The sequence below is a fragment of the Chrysoperla carnea genome, chromosome 1, assembly GCF_905475395.1.
Source record: "Chrysoperla carnea chromosome 1, inChrCarn1.1, whole genome shotgun sequence".
Taxonomy (NCBI): domain Eukaryota; kingdom Metazoa; phylum Arthropoda; class Insecta; order Neuroptera; family Chrysopidae; genus Chrysoperla; species Chrysoperla carnea.
The window spans coordinates 139,746,411-139,762,642 of NC_058337.1; the positions used below are offsets into that span (position 1 = coordinate 139,746,411).

The 16,232-nt window shown below is 31.0% G+C and overlaps 2 protein-coding genes across 2 annotated transcripts; one reads left to right on the top strand and one right to left on the bottom strand.

The window, feature by feature from the left end:
* Positions 1 to 4,095: 4,095 nt before the first annotated feature.
* On the top strand, positions 4,096 to 6,532 carry LOC123296523. The gene is made up of 4 exons (XM_044878033.1): positions 4,096 to 4,840; positions 4,900 to 5,201; positions 5,266 to 5,910; positions 6,431 to 6,532. Exons 1-4 carry the CDS (start codon positions 4,096 to 4,098, stop codon positions 6,530 to 6,532), a joined length of 1,794 nt encoding a protein of 597 aa, XP_044733968.1.
* A 5,397-nt stretch (positions 6,533 to 11,929) lies between these two features.
* Positions 11,930 to 12,541, bottom strand: LOC123305910. The gene is made up of 2 exons (XM_044887746.1): positions 12,497 to 12,541; positions 11,930 to 12,441 (listed from the first exon to the last, which is right to left on the bottom strand). The coding sequence occupies exons 1-2, from the start codon at positions 12,518 to 12,520 to the stop codon at positions 11,947 to 11,949; spliced, it is 519 nt and encodes a 172-aa protein (XP_044743681.1). The 5' UTR covers positions 12,521 to 12,541; the 3' UTR covers positions 11,930 to 11,946.
* Between the last annotated feature and the right edge of the window lie 3,691 nt (positions 12,542 to 16,232).

Sequence of the window (16,232 nt, forward strand, 5' to 3'; positions counted from 1 at the left end):
AACTACGTCACAGTCCAAAGTCCAAAATGTTTTTGAATACGCAATTTCCTACTACTAAAATAGAATAATTCGATACAAAATTTGTATAAATTTCTAACATAGTTCTTCATAGAAAACCGGTTAGAAAACCATAAACCTAATTAATATGTATATTATTATCAATTGTAATTAATTACATAATTCATTTCCACTAAACTTACACAACCTAATTTTTAGTCCATTTATGTCTATCAGTGTCATTTAGTTATCAACACAAACTATGTCGTTGGAAATTAGATTCTAGAAAAAAACTATTTTGCTTTATGTAAATAACTAGAGTGATACCCACCCGCTTCGCTGGGTTTAAAAGTAAAGATTGATAAAGATTGCTCTCGCTTATCCCCTTTCTATAACATTCGAAAAAATGGTAAGGATTGTTTTACACAGGTAAAATATATGTATGGTTTTCAATTTTTTTTTTTAATGTAGGTATTATAGTCGTAATTATTCATTGATTATATCAGAAAAGATGGCCGTAAAATATTTTATATTGACTACTTTTACAGAAATCTGTAATTTATGGTAATGTCAAATTAAATTAATTTTTAAATTTTTTTTTATTAATATATTTTTATAAATCATATCTCATGTGTTATTCTGAAATATAAGCTATATTGCTGTACAGTTAGATTAAAAACCATTCGCTAGTTCTAGCGTGAAAGCGTAACAAACAAACAAACATGCTTACTTTCGCATTTATAATATATAGAGATGCAACAATATCAGCATATACCTTTAATTGTGATGGCATTGGAGTTCAATGTCGATAATTGGCAAGTTTAATTTTGAAATAGTAAATAATTCGTGGAAAGTAAATAAGTAATTCGATTTGATATATCATTTCGAACATTTCTATGTTAAGCCTAGAAAATCAATTATCTACCTTAATGTATTATATAATTATTTAATTATATTAATTCATGAATAACATTTTCACTAATTTTCCGTCCATTTATGCCAAACTATATTATATAATTACCAACAAAAACGTGTTTATTTTAAATTCGATTTTAGAAAAACATTACGATTTTGGTTTGTATATTATCAGAATTTTAGTAATATACTTATCATTGTCATTACGATATTTCTAAACAGTTAATAATGAGAGTTTTATATGATTTAACATGAATTAAAAAAAAATTTGAATAAAAAATAAGCTTTTACTGTACTAATTAAGCTTTTATTGTACTAAAAAATAGAAAGTAATTTTATCTATGAGTCTGAGAAAAGCTTCAAAAATGAATCCCTCATCTACTCCACATGCCTAATTGTTTTTCGATTCATTCTTGATATTAAGCGCTTCAAGCTTTTACAAATAGTCGGATATGAGTGACTCATAGATAAAATTATTTTGTACTTTTTAGTACTATAAAAGCTTGTCTCTTAAAAAGTATTTTTTATTAAAATTTTTAATTTAGGACTAAAAAAAGTGTATGTATATCAAATATGGTGGAAGCGATGGGAAAATCAGGACGCCACAACCTTACCATGCATTATCATCCAAACTAAATGTGCATGCAAAATTTCAGCTCAATCGGAAACCGGGAAGTGGATCAAATTTGACTTGCAAGATTTGATTACAGACAGACAACGTGGAACTAAATAAAAGCTTGTAATAATATCGAACACAAAATATTTACAAGCTATGCGATTATATACTTGTCTATAAATATCCGAATAAATTTAATTTATATGATTCTCACGAATTTTCCAATCTTAATTCATTTTATTTAGTTACCAACAAAATTATGTCATTGGAAAATTAGTTTTTAGAAAACATGGTTTTAATGTGAATAATGTCAGATTATTAATAATAGACTTATCATTTCCATTACATTATTTTAAGAATTATAAATTCCATTATAAAAAATCCAGGAAAGTCCATAATATGATTTCAGTAGACGAATACATTAAAAATATTTACAACATGAACTAATTTTTAAATCCGTTTATAAATTAATGCAATTTTTCAATATCCGAGTAAATTTTATTAAAACAGAGTAATTGAAATACTATGAAAATATAATACTAATGAAAGAGTTTTTCTAAACACATACATATGTACAAAATATGTATACTTGTTACAACACAATACATGTTTATTTATCTAATCTGATTTGCGCCTCACGGGTAAACAGTGATGTTTAAGAAAAAATGTTTCAAACAAAAGTTTTTTATTTTTGTAAAAAGCACATTTTTAGGACTATGGTCCGTTTTGTCACAAAATGATGCTGAAGAATGGGATATTCGTACGATAGGTTGCGTACAAAACTAAATTTACAAAGAAAGGGAGTGTAATAATACTTGGTTGTTATGGATAGTTTTTATAATAATATCAGTAGCCAAATAGAGTTTTTTTGTAGTCATTTTGCATTTAGACACTCCTTCCACTATGATAAAAAGTAGAAGAGTCAGCCCACTCCTGGCCCAAAAGAATGGTACACTTTTCAAAAAAGGGCAAACCTAGGTGAATGTTGGAAACCTCGGTTGAATGCGCAGTTGGAGTGGATAGATGACGTCATTGACCAATAGTAGCGCTGTAAAAATCAAGATGGCGTTGGGAGGCGTGGTGGGGGTGAGGAATGACATAAACGGGGCTTGACCAATAGTGATGGGCGTGGTTGACAGGAGTGTGTTTCTTGGAAGTGGGGCTTAAAGGGGGCGGGAATTGGACGTTAGATGAGATAATCGAGCCCACTTTCAACCCCAAAGTATGGTACACTTTTCCAAAAAGGGCAAACCTAGGTGAATGTTGGAAACCTCGGCATTGACCAATAGTAAATCAAGATGGCGTCGGGAGGTGTGGTGTTGGGGAATAATGGCTGCCTAAGCATTGATGACGTCATTGGCTTTGACCAATAGTAGCACTGTAAAAATCAAGATGGCGTCGGGAGGTGTGGTTGAATTGGTGGGGAGGAATGGCTGCCTAAGCATAAACGGGAAATTACCAGGTGACGTCATTGGCTTTGACCAATAGTGGTGCTTGACGGGGAGTGAACGGGGGGCGGGACGTTGACATTAGTCAGCAATTTTCAAGAATATGTTAATTTGACCTTGAAAAATATTGTAATTTGACACTTTAAATATACATGATAAAATTCAAGATACGTGACCGGATGTTAATATTTTTTTATGATTAAGCAATGTAATATGACACTTGAAATTTACATAATAAAAATACATGTTCAAACTTGTTTGAATGGACTTTGATCTTAAAATAATTTTACACGTGTCAGCAATTTTCAAGAATAGATTTGACCTTGAAAAATATGATATCATCATCTTGTAACAAGTTCAAACTTGTTTGAAATAATTTTACACGTGACCGGATGCTAATATTTTTTTATGATTAAGCAATGTAATATGACACTTGAACGTGTTAGATAATAATTTGCAAATCTGAATTCCAAGAAAAGAATATTATGAGTCAGCAATTTTCAAGAATATGTTGAAATAGATATCATCTAACCTTGAAAAATATTGTAATTTGACACTTTAAGTATACACGATAAAATTCAAGATACGTGACCGGATGTTAATATTTTTTTATTGAATCAGCAATATAATATGACACTTGAAATTTACATAATAAAAATACATGTTTAAACTTGTTTGAACTTGTTTAAACTTGTCTGAATTCCAAGAAAAAATAATTAGTTTGAATTACGATTATAAAAATATCAAATTACAACTTTTTTAGTGGGGGGGATAATGCTATAAAAAGTGATGTACGTTGTAAAATTGGAAGAATTCCAGGAACGCGATAGCGGTTGGGCTCTTGACATGATCATAAATATTCGAGTCCACATGAATAAGTACTCTCCGATCACAGCTGGAACATTTTGCGAACTACCATCTGCAATTAAATGTAGAAAAGCTGTGATTAATGTCCGGAATGATGACCAACATTGCTTTTTATGGTCGATAATGTCAGCACTTTACCCGGTTGAAAAGCATCCTCAACGTATAAATAAGTACCCGCACTATAGTCATTATTTAAAATTTGATGGATTAAAGTTTCCCATGTCTCTAGATCAAATTAATAAATTTGAAAAGATGAACCCGCATTTATCGATTAACGTGTACGGCTACAAAGATACGTTTCTACATGGTTTGGAAATTTTCCCTGTACGCGTTAGTTCGAACACTGCGGGGCAGAAAATTCATCTACTGGCTGTGGAGAATGGGAACAGTCACCACTTTTGCTGGATAAAAAATTTAGCAAAGTTGAGTCGATCGAGTGTAAAGAGTGATAGGCATAAAATTTATTTATGTGATCGATGTCTCAACTATTTTGCTACAGAAGTCAAACTCCAACAGCATTCAGTAAATTGTGGTGAGAAAGAAGCAGTGCGGGTACGAATGCCTGAAACTGATGACGAGCGGTTCGTTGAGTTCAAAGATTTCAACAGCAAGGAACGTGTTGAGTATATGGTGTACGCTGACTTTGAGGCGTTATTGGTACCACAACATCATGAAGACATGGAAATGGATCATGGGTCTTATACAAAAAATATTCAAAAACATGTACCCTACAGTGTAGGTTACTATGTTCATTGTACCCATGATCCCAACCAATCGTTTTATAAGGCATACCGTGGTGCTGATTGTGTCAAGTGGTTTGTTCATGAACTGGAACAAGTAGCGTACTCATTAGAGCAAAAAATAAAACACGTTAAACCAATGTATCCGCTCACCGTCGAACAAGAACTGGATTTTATGTCAGCAGAGAAGTGTCACATTTGTGGTAAAGATTTCGTATCCAATTCCATACGTGTTCGCGACCATTCACATCGCACAGGTAATGCAGGTTATTTATTATTTTTTAATTTCATCTAATTTTATATTAATCTATTTTAGGTATCTACCGTGGAGCAGCACACCAATTTTGTAATCTGCATTATCAAGATTCAAGGGTGATACCTGTTGTGATGCACAACTTAAGTGGATACGATTCGCATTTTATTATTGAAGCTCTGCTGACGGAAATCGACGGTCAAGTTGATGTGTTGCCCATCAACAAAGAAAAGTACATCAGTTTCACAAAGCACGTCTCGGACATTCAATTAAGATTCATTGATTCCTTCCGATTTCTCGCAGACAAGTTGGAAAATCTGGCCTCATATTTAGATAATGATAAAAAATCCATTTTACATAAAGAGGTAAATGATAAAAAATAATTAATTTTTAATACAGGGTTGTAATTTGTTTTTTAATTTTTTATAGGTCAGTAATGATGAACAATTTCAATTGCTAACGAGAAAAGGTGTATTTCCATATGAATACATGAGTAGCTGTGGACGTCTCCAAGAGACAAAATTACCACCAAAGGAGGCGTTCTACAGTGTGTTAACAGATGAACACATAACGGATGAGGATTATAACCATGCGATACAGGTATGGAACACATTCAATTTACATACACTAGGTGATTATTCAGACCTGTATATGAAAACTGATGTGTTACTACTTGCGGATATTTTTGAAAATTTCCGTAACACTTGTATTCATAGCTATAATCTCGATCCTAGTCACTATTACACACTTCCTGGCTATACGTGGAGCGCCATGTTGAAATACACCAATATCAAATTGGAATTGTTCACGGATATTGATGACTTGTTGTTTATCGAGAAAGGAATCAGAGGCGGTGTAAGTCAATGTTCTAATCGCTATGCTAAGGCAAACAATAAGTACATGGAAGAGGGGTATGATAAAACTCAAGAAGATGTCTACCTTATGTATTATGATGTGGTGAACCTATATGGTGCAGCAATGTGTGGATACCTACCAACAGGAAATTTTAAGTGGGTCGACACACCAAACATCGAGGATGTTGCAGATGATTCACCAGTCGGGTACATTTTAGAAGTAGACCTTGAAATACCCCAACATCTACATGATAACTTTAGCGATTTACCGCCATGTCCGGAGACAACGAAACCACCTGGATCAAAACAAAAATATCTTCTGTCAACCCTTAACAATAAGACCAACTATGTCGTGCACTACAGGAATTTAAAACTGTATACACAACTCGGTGTTAAGGTAACAAAATACCACCGTGTGTTACAATTCGATCAATCTGCATGGTTGAAACCATATATTGAGTTCAATACCGAGATGCGCAAGAACGCCTCAAATGAGTTTGAAAAAGCATTATTCAAACTCATGATTAATGCCATCTTCGGTAAAACCATGGAGAATGTGAGGAAACATCGGGTTGTGTACATACGAAAAAATTGGGATGGAAAACATGGTGTGAAGAAATTAATTGCCAAACCCAATTTTCACAGTATGATGGTGCTCGACAATGACGTCAGTATTGTTGAAATGAAAAAATCACAGATACGTTTCAACAAACCCATCTACATAGGCTTCACAATTTTAGACATATCGAAAACGTTTGTGTATGACTTCCACTACAACTACATGTACCAACGGTACAACCCCACAAATGTCAGGTTATTATACACAGACACCGATAGTCTAATTTATAGCGTGAGAAATACTGACGTCTATGAGGTCATGAAACAGGATATTAATCGTTTTGATACGGCTGACTATGCACCCGACAACGTCTATGGTATACCACTACGTAATAAGAAAGTCAAGGGTTTAATGTCCGATGAAAATAATGGTGATGTTATGCTAGAATTTGTCGGATTACGTAGCAAAATGTATGCTATTCGGGTGCAAAATAAAAAAGAGACTAAACGATTCAAGGGTCTCAAGAAGTCAGCTATCCGAAAACTTACTTTTGAGGACTATAAGCGGTGTTTGCTTGAGAACCGTAACTTTTACCGTGTTCAGCAAAGCATCCAATCCAAGCGACACCGCTTACATACCATCAAACAGCAGAAAGTGGGCTTATCACCATTTGACCAAAAACGACACATTACTCACAATTCATGTGAAACAAAACCATGGGGCCACTATAGCATTATTTGTTGAGTGTAAGTATTTTATATTTTATGTTTTTAATATTTAGCTAATTTTTGCTGTTGTTTCAGAAATGTGTCCTGCTGTTGTTGTGATGATCCTCAAAGTGGTTCGGTATTGTGATAGGTGTACAAACAATTGATAGAGTAGTGCGCATGAACAATTGATAGAGTAGTGGTGGGGGTGTCAAAAAATTGATAGTTAGGTTGAATTATTATAGAAAACAATTTAGTGTTAGTTTAAACATACAAAATGCAAGACTTTGGTAATCATAATAGTGATTACAACTGTATTGTTAATATGATTAAAGATAATTGTAGTTTAAGTACTATAAACAATGTGTTAACAAAGTATTTTAAAACATCGGTTAATATGGCAATTAAATGTGGTCGACCGGAAACTTTAAACTACCTTATTGATAAGGTAGAACAAATGGACTTAGAAGTGAAATTTTCCCCATCGTCAGACGATGAAGACAAACAAATTTGGAACTGGATTTTAAAAAATATCCACTCTGGACAAAAAGATGGAATTGTAGGACTATCCATTTTTGAACAATCTTACTACAGTGTATTTACATCAGACGAGTTATCCGACTATGTTCAAGTGAAAGAAATAATTGAAAATTATCTTATGAAGAAAGATAATGATGATGATGATGATGATGATGATGATGATGACAATGGACACTTTTCAGAATAATAATTATAATGTATTTTCGATAATTTATAAATATATATTTTTTAAATATTATTATAATACAACTCTGTTTTTATATGTTATAGATAAAATTTTACAATAAAAAAAATATTTTTACAATGTGATATTTTTTATTTTTTTTTTTTTTTATAAAACACAAATATGTTCACAAAAGCGGTCCACTATGAAATAAGACTTTTTTTATCAATATATGAATCATGTAAAGAGTCGAACCCTAACCACCGGACTTTAACTTTGGATCCATCATCATTTAAGGTAAATTATCATTATTTTGAATCAGAATTCATATTGATTCACAAACATCTTCTACACTAATACCTGGGGTTGGGAAAAATTACTCCAAATTACTCCGATATTACTCCAAATTACTCCGATATTACTCCGATATTACTCCAAATTACTCCGATATTACTCCAAATTACTCCAAATTACTCCGATAATACTAAACAGGTCTGTATCTAAACAGGTCTGTATCTTAACAGGTCTGTTTCTAAACAGGTCTGTATCTAAACAGGTCTGTAACTAAACAGGTCAGTATCTAAACAGATCTGCATCTAAACAGGTCTGTATCTAAACAGGTCTGTTTAATACTGTTTTTGACCGGTTTAATACTGGTTTTGATCGGTTTAATACTGGTCTGTTTAGAAACAGGTCCGGTTTTCAGTATATTATGTTTTCTTCCCTTAACTCTTGTATCAAACTATTTATCTCATTTTGGTGGCTGAAATTTCCCGCGTCACGTGATGCGCATAACAGCCGTAATCTGTCGCAAAGTTCGTCGATTGTATTCCAGTACACATAATCTATGGGATTATTAGTTACTCGTGATAATGTTAGACCGCTACCAGAAGCAGGAGCCGATGGGTATAGATGTTTCTTAATGATTTTTTTATACTTTAAACCTCTAGTTCCTTGAATTTGACCCCGAGAGTCATAATTCCGTCTATAAGCGTTTGTTGATGTTACAATTTCTAAATAGTTACGCATGTCTTGCTCTGAATAATGTTTTGGTATCTGTTTTACTAAAAGCTCATATAAACCTGATGTCCCGTCGTACCATTTTTCGTTGACTTGTATATCGTTATGCTTAATGTGAACCACTGAATTACCTACATATAATCTATCAGCAGCATTATCATAACGTAATCCGTAAATATTATCGATAAGCTTATCATCTTTATTCGATAATATAAAATAAATGTATTTACCGGCCATATCTCCATAAGTCTTTGTAAAATGCTGAAGTGCATGCTGATTATTCTCTGGTGATTTTATAATCTCCCTAAATACAACATCAGGAGTGTGTAATGCATCATCCTCATAGGTGTCTGATAGATTTTGTTTTGTGACTACTGGAGTATCTTCAAATAATTTTCGAGCCTTCATTGGCGTATAATTTAATAGTTCATCTTTATTGTCTTCTAATGTATCATCTTCCATCTTGCGTTTTATATTAATTCGAGTAAAATCATTTTTGTTCTCTTGTTTTTCTACTAGCTTATTCAACGGATCAGTGATGGGCTTAAATGCTTTTTCTAATGAAATGGTCGCTGTTTGTTCATCAGCTTTGAGTGGGTTATACTTTTTCTGTATAATATCTCTCAACTTAGCTAGCTGTTTCGTTGTCTGTAGCATGTTATCACATGAAAGATCACAAATTAAATGACCTATACAGTTGATAAACAGCGCTTAATAACCTAACAAGCATCAGCAATCAACCTAGATAATAAGCTCTTTATAAGGAATAATAATAAATCAACTTGTACTACAGATTAGATAAAAAAAAATTTTATTTAAAAAAAAATTACAATTTTAGATTAAAACAAAATACATAAATGATTTTTAATAAGAAATTACTAATTTTATGTTAAAAGTTAATATCAACTTGTTATTTAATTATATTTGTTTTTCGCAAGTGATGAATTATAGACAGTATTTCTTTTCCAACATCTGTAGAATATAGACTTCTTAATGTATCAATTAATACATTGGGATCAACATTATAATAAGAAATATTTTCATCAACCTCTAGGACACTCTTACTATTCATAGCTGATTCATATTCCTTGTATTGTTTAGTTTGTGAATTATCCAATTTGCTTCTATCACTACTCATTTCCAGATTAAACCTTTGATTGCTACTCTCTGATTCATTAAATGAAATATCATCATATGATTCATCATCATTTGGTTTTAACTTTGAAGTTTTAGCAACGATAGATTCCGAACTCTTTGAAGAATTGCTCAATGTTCGTTTTCTTTTACTAGATTCAGCAATAGAACAATCTTTATCATTATGTATATTTTGAATAGCATTGTTGAAATCAGAGGCGTGACAACGCTGAATGTGTCTATTTTTATTAAATTTCCGAGAAAATATGAGATCACAATATTCACATTTAAACATGTTTATCAAAAAAAAACTGTATCGGTTGTGAACTGACTGATGGAGTAACTTGAAATAATAGGTCTGTTTAGAAACAGGTCTGTTTAATACTGGTTTTGACCGGTTTAATACTGGTCTGTTTAGAAACAGGTCTGTTTAATACTGGTTTTGACCAGTTTAATACTGGTCTGTTTAGAAACAAGGCATTTCGTGCCTTTCGCACTGATGCTATAAAGTTTATAGTTTTCTTTGCCTTTTTCGTCTTTTTCTTTTTTAATCCCATACTGTAGTGTCACCAATACTTTGTGTGTTTTTTCAGATTCATAATAATAATTTTTTTCTGTAAATTTTTTTTAAAATGTAAATTTTAATCATTAATAAAAAAAAAAAAAAAAAAAAAAAAAAAAAAAAAAAAAATATTTATAAGATTTTTATTAAATAAAACCTTTATTCTAATCTCATAACACGTGTAAAATTATTTTAAGATCTAATGCGATTCAAACAAGTTTAAACATGTTCAAACAAGTTTGAACATGTATTTTTATTCAAACAAGTTTGAACTTGTAACAGGATGATGATATCATATTTTTCAAAGTCAAATCTATTTCAACATATTTTTGAGAATAGCTGACACGCGTAAAATTATTTTAAGATCAAAGTCCATTTAAACAAGTTTGAACATGTATTTTTATTATGTAAATTTCAAGTGTCATATTACATTGCTTAATCATAAAAAAATATTAATATCCGGTCACGTGTTTTGACACATGTAAAATTATTTCAAACAAGTTTGAACTTGTTACAAGATGATGATATCATATGTGGCCCTAGTGGTTGTGGTAAAACCAATGTTATGTTGAATTTAATTTAAGATGAAAATGGTTTACACTTTGAAAACATTTATGTTTACAGTAAATCTGTTTACTAACCGAAATATCAATTACTAGAAGAGACTTTAAAATTAGTGGAAGGGGTTGGATATTTTCCATTTAGTGATACTAGTGAAATTCTTAGTCCGAATGAAGCTCGAGAAAAAAGTCTTTTCATTTTTGATGATGTGAGCTGTCATTCACAACAGAGAATTAGAGAATACTTTAGTATGGGCCGTCATCGAAAAATTGATTGTTTCTATCTATGTCAGAGCTACGCACGTGTTCCAAAGCATAACATAAGGGACAATGTTAATTGCTTGGTGTTATTCAAAACGGACGAAATGAATCTAAAACACATATTCTACGATCATGTTGGCTCTGATATGAATTTTCAAAAATTTCATGATTTATGTCGACATTGTTGGAGTTCACCAAATGGATTTGTTGTAATAATGAAAAATTTCTCTATGAATGCAGGTCGTTATAGGAATGGATTTGATGAATTTATTGAACTGTAGTGTCACCAATACTTTGTGTGTTTTTTCAGATTCATAATAATAATTTTTTTCTGTAAATTTTTTTTAAAATGTAAATTTTAATCATTAATAAATAAAAAAAAAATATTTATAAGATTTTTATTAAATAAAACCTTTATTCTAATCTCATAACACGTGTAAAATTATTTTAAGATCAAAGTCCATTCAAACAAGTTTGAACATGTATTTTTATTATGTAAATTTCAAGCAATATAAAAATATTGTTGTAATACAAATGTTTTTTGATTCATGTTTATTACTCAAAATTACTTGATGGTGCGAATATAATTATCACAAACAAGGTGTATTTATAACCTGAAAATAAGGTGGTGAGGTCATTTCATAGATAAAACAAAACAATGATTAATTAAATTATAGGTGTTTTTTATTGTAAATACAAACACATTTTTAAAAAAACTTATCATAGACAATTATATTCATGTTTTTATTTCTATATACAATCATGATCATCACTATTTCTTCCACAATCACATCTGTCTATTTCATTACAATTTGTAGCACATATCCATGGCTCGAACCATTTCGGTATATTTCCACCATCCATTTGTTGGTATAGCATTCTACAGAGAATTTTAGGATCTATTTGTTCATACCATAAAAACATTCTCTCATCATGTCTAGCACTATCACCAATCCATTGTTTTCGGCGGATATCGTATGTACCCCAATTTTTTCTCAAGTTACTTCCATGAGTAAGATCATCACAACATTCATTTAGTAATATTTCAAACTGATTGAAATCTCTTTTAAAGTAGTTGAACTTTTTCGCATAATTTACAAATAAGATTGCATCCAAACAATTTCTTACTATAAATGCAGCAATATGAAAGCAATCATCAACTTCTAAATAAGAATACCGTAATGTGTCGATTAACTTTGTAGGTATACTCCAACGACATGCCTCCATAAGTTGATAAAATTCCATCTATAAAAATATTTGGCTACAATTTTCTAAACAGATCTTATCAAACAATACTCACATTAAAATATTCTGGGTAAATCATCTCCGAATTTTGAAACAGATCAATATGATTTTGTAGCGACATTGTACCCCATAATTGTAATGAATTGAAATAAACACCATTTTTTACAAAAATATCCATAATTTATTTAGTATTATTTTTTTTTTAAATATCAAAAACCTAAACTTTACAATTTTTTTATAACAATAACAATAAAATATATATATCTTGCAGTAATAAAATTCAATATAGGAATGATTTGTTAAAAATTTTGATGTTCTTGAACATAGTCATCATCATCATCATCACCATCGTCTTCGAATAGGCGCAGTCTCAGTTGGTGACTTCTTCCAATTTTCTCCTCCACCATCAAATACCCCGGTTTTGTGTTAAATAACTTAATCATGTTGTCCGTCAACACTGCAAACCTAGATGGTAGAAAAACCCACTCGTTTTCTGTACCATCTAGGCTTATATCCAGTGAAACTTTTATTGATGGCCCATGTTTCGTTAGAATCCGCTCCATTTTTAGTATTTTTAATTTTTTTTTCAGTGGTAAGTCGTCCATTTTTATGCATGGTCGCACTAAACAACTATCAAATAATTTTAATTCTGCTCTATTCATTTTGATTAATATTATGAAAAATTTTAATTCTGCTCTATTCATTTTGATTAATATTATGAAAATTTAATGAAAACTGATATTACCGTAATGTTGAGCGCCTTTTTTATATGATTACCACCACTCCAAAAATCCCCCACCAGCAGAAATTATTATCTAATCTCATAACACGTGTAAAATTATTTTAAGATCTAATGCGATTCAAACAAGTTTAAACATGTTCAAAAAAGTTTGAACATGTATTTTTATTCAAACAAGTTTGAACTTGTAGCAGGATGATGATATCATATTTTTCAAGGTCAAATCTATTTCAACATATTCTTGAGAATAGCTGACACGTGTAAAATTATTTTAAGATCAAAGTCCATTCAAACAAGTTTGAACATGTATTTTTATTATGTAAATTTCAAGTGTCATATTATATTGCTGATTCAATAAAAAAATATTAACATCCGGTCACGTATCTTGAATTTTATCGTGTATACTTAAAGTGTCAAATTACAATATTTTTCAAGGTTAGATGATATCTATTTCAACATATTCTTGAAAATTGCTGACTCATAATATTCTTTTCTTGGAATTCAGATTTGCAAATTATTATCTAACACGTTCAAGTGTCATATTACATTGCTTAATCATAAAAAAATATTAGCATCCGGTCACGTGTTTTGACACATATAAAATTATTTCAAACAAGTTTGAACTTGTTACAAGATGATGATATCATATTTTTCAAGGTCAAATTAACATATTCTTGAAAATTGCTGACACGTGTGAAATTATTTTAAGATCAAAGTCCATTCAAACAAGTTTGAACATGTATTTTTATTATGTAAATTTCAAGTGTCATATTACATCGCTGACTCAATAAAAAAAAAATATTAACATCCGGTCACGTATCTTGAATTTTATCATGTATATTTAAAGTGTCAAATTACAATATTTTTCAAGGTCAAATTAACATATTCTTGAAAATTGCTGACTAATGTCAACGTCCCGCCCCCCGTTCACTCTCCGTCAAGCGCCACTATTGGTCAAAGCCAATGACGTCATCCCCCCGTTTATGCTTAGGCAGCCATTCCTCCCCACCAATTCAACCACACCTCCCGACGCCATCTTGATTTTTACAGCGCTACTATTGGTCAAAGCCAATGACGTCATCAATGCTTAGGCAGCCATTATCCCCCAACACCACACCTCCCAACGCCATCTTGATTTACTATTGGTCAATGCCGAGGTTTCCAACATTCACCTAGGTTTGCCCTTTTTGGAAAAGTGTACCATACTTTGGGGTTGAAAGTGGGCTCGATTATCTCATCTAACGTCCAATTCCCGCCCCCTTTAAGCCCCACTTCCAAGAAACACACTCCTGTCAACCACGCCCACCACTATTGGTCAAGCCCCGTTTATGTCATTCCTCACCCTCACCACACCTCCCAACGCCATCTTGATTTACTATTGGTCAATGACGTCATCTATCCCCTCCAACTTCGCATTCAACCGAGGTTTCCAACATTCACCTAGGTTTGCCCTTTTTTGAAAAGTGTACCATCAAAGTGGGGTTACTTGAGGTCAACCTGGTCCAGGAGTGACTTGACTCTTCTACTATAAAACTATGTAGTGTTTTATTGGATGAATTTGATTTTGAGGAATGTATTTTTTACTAATTGATTATTATAAGAGTAGGATAATTATCTCGTAAATTAGGCCTCAGATCGAAATTTGGTAAAGAACATTTTCTTCTTATTTTTCTGAGCTTATTCAGGAAGCGAAATTTCTACAGTCAATAATAGAACACCCTGTATACATAGTATAACCATAGATGATAGTAATACCGTTTATTCAAGTCGACTATTTTTCAAGAGAAGACTGCTGTTATATACTGGATTATGTAAAAATCAATGTCCATATACCATGTATAATGGATTATAACTTAATTTAAGCTGGTTTATTTAATCGCATTTATTTATATGCATCTATATTTCTAACATTTTTTTTCGCAGTTGCTTCAGTAGGATGATAATGGTTTCGGGAATATATATATGATCATTTTTGATGTGCAATAATATAATAGTTTCTAACAACTTGAGACTAACGACATAAAGTTGTAAAAAATTTCTTAAACGGAAATTCAAATTTTAAAACGGACGTGACGTCATAGTATGTGGCTTGCCAGTTTTGTTGACATACTGTATGGTATTAATTACATATATTTTGTATGGTATTTACATTGAGTTATATTATTCAACGGCTTTTTGTTAGAAAACTTAATAAAAACGTGTGTAAATTCTATGTGTTAATTCATTTTTTTTAAGTGTAAATTATACATTGAACCAATTGACAGGTTACATATTAATAAGTCATCAATAGAGAGCACCAAAAGGACTGCGTTGAAACATCTCAAAATTATTCTAATTCAAATATTTGTTTACACTTAATAACAGCATTTTTTAAACAGTATTCATATTTGTTACTATGTTATAACGGTGTAAACAATGAATTAAAAATATAAAAAAAATACATGAATGTTCCCTATTCACTATAAGTACTTTTTGACCTGTTTTAAATAATTACGTTTTATTTTTCAAACATTCCTGAAGTTTTTTCATCATGATAGATTTTAAACAGATTTTAAAATAAATAAATCCAATAAAATTGATTCGATTATCAAGTCATAATTTTTAATTTAAAAAATAGTTTTTCCAAAAGTATAAAACCATTAATACATTATAAAACACATAGAAATAAGTTATTTATAACACTTCATGAAAGTTTTATCGAGATATATACATTTGGGAAAACTATTAAAAAGTTTGTTGTAATATCTATAAATATTTTGTCCATATTTGTTGAAGATATTATTATTATTATTGATTATTATTAGTATAATATTTAAGTATTTTGTTTAATTAAAACATTATTATTTACATTTATAATATAAAATCAACATCAACTACTGGCCATGTTTACGAAATAATCATGCGTACTATATGTTATTTTCATTTATTTATTAAGCGCAGGTAAACTTATGCTGTAAATAAATATTTGGAATAAATTAAAGGATGTGGCTATTTATACATACAGTATGTATACGCAATTGGCTATTTATACATACAGTATGTATACGCAATT

What these genes read in the sequence shown, in the direction of transcription:
- LOC123296523 (XM_044878033.1), top strand. Translation starts at nt 4,096, where the DNA reads ATGAACCCGCATTTATCGATTAACGTGTACGGCTACAAAGATACGTTT. An exon ending in CGACCATTCACATCGCACAG is followed by an intron (nt 4,841 to 4,899) that starts GTAATGCAGGTT and finishes AATCTATTTTAG; the next exon opens with GTATCTACCGTGGAGCAGCA. An exon ending in CAGTCGGGTACATTTTAGAA is followed by an intron (nt 5,911 to 6,430) that starts GTAGACCTTGAA and finishes TCACAATTTTAG; the next exon opens with ACATATCGAAAACGTTTGTG.
- LOC123305910 (XM_044887746.1), bottom strand. Translation starts at nt 12,520, where the DNA reads ATGATTTACCCAGAATATTTTAAT. An exon ending in TTTACCCAGAATATTTTAAT is followed by an intron (nt 12,442 to 12,496) that starts GTGAGTATTGTT and finishes ATATTTTTATAG; the next exon opens with ATGGAATTTTATCAACTTAT.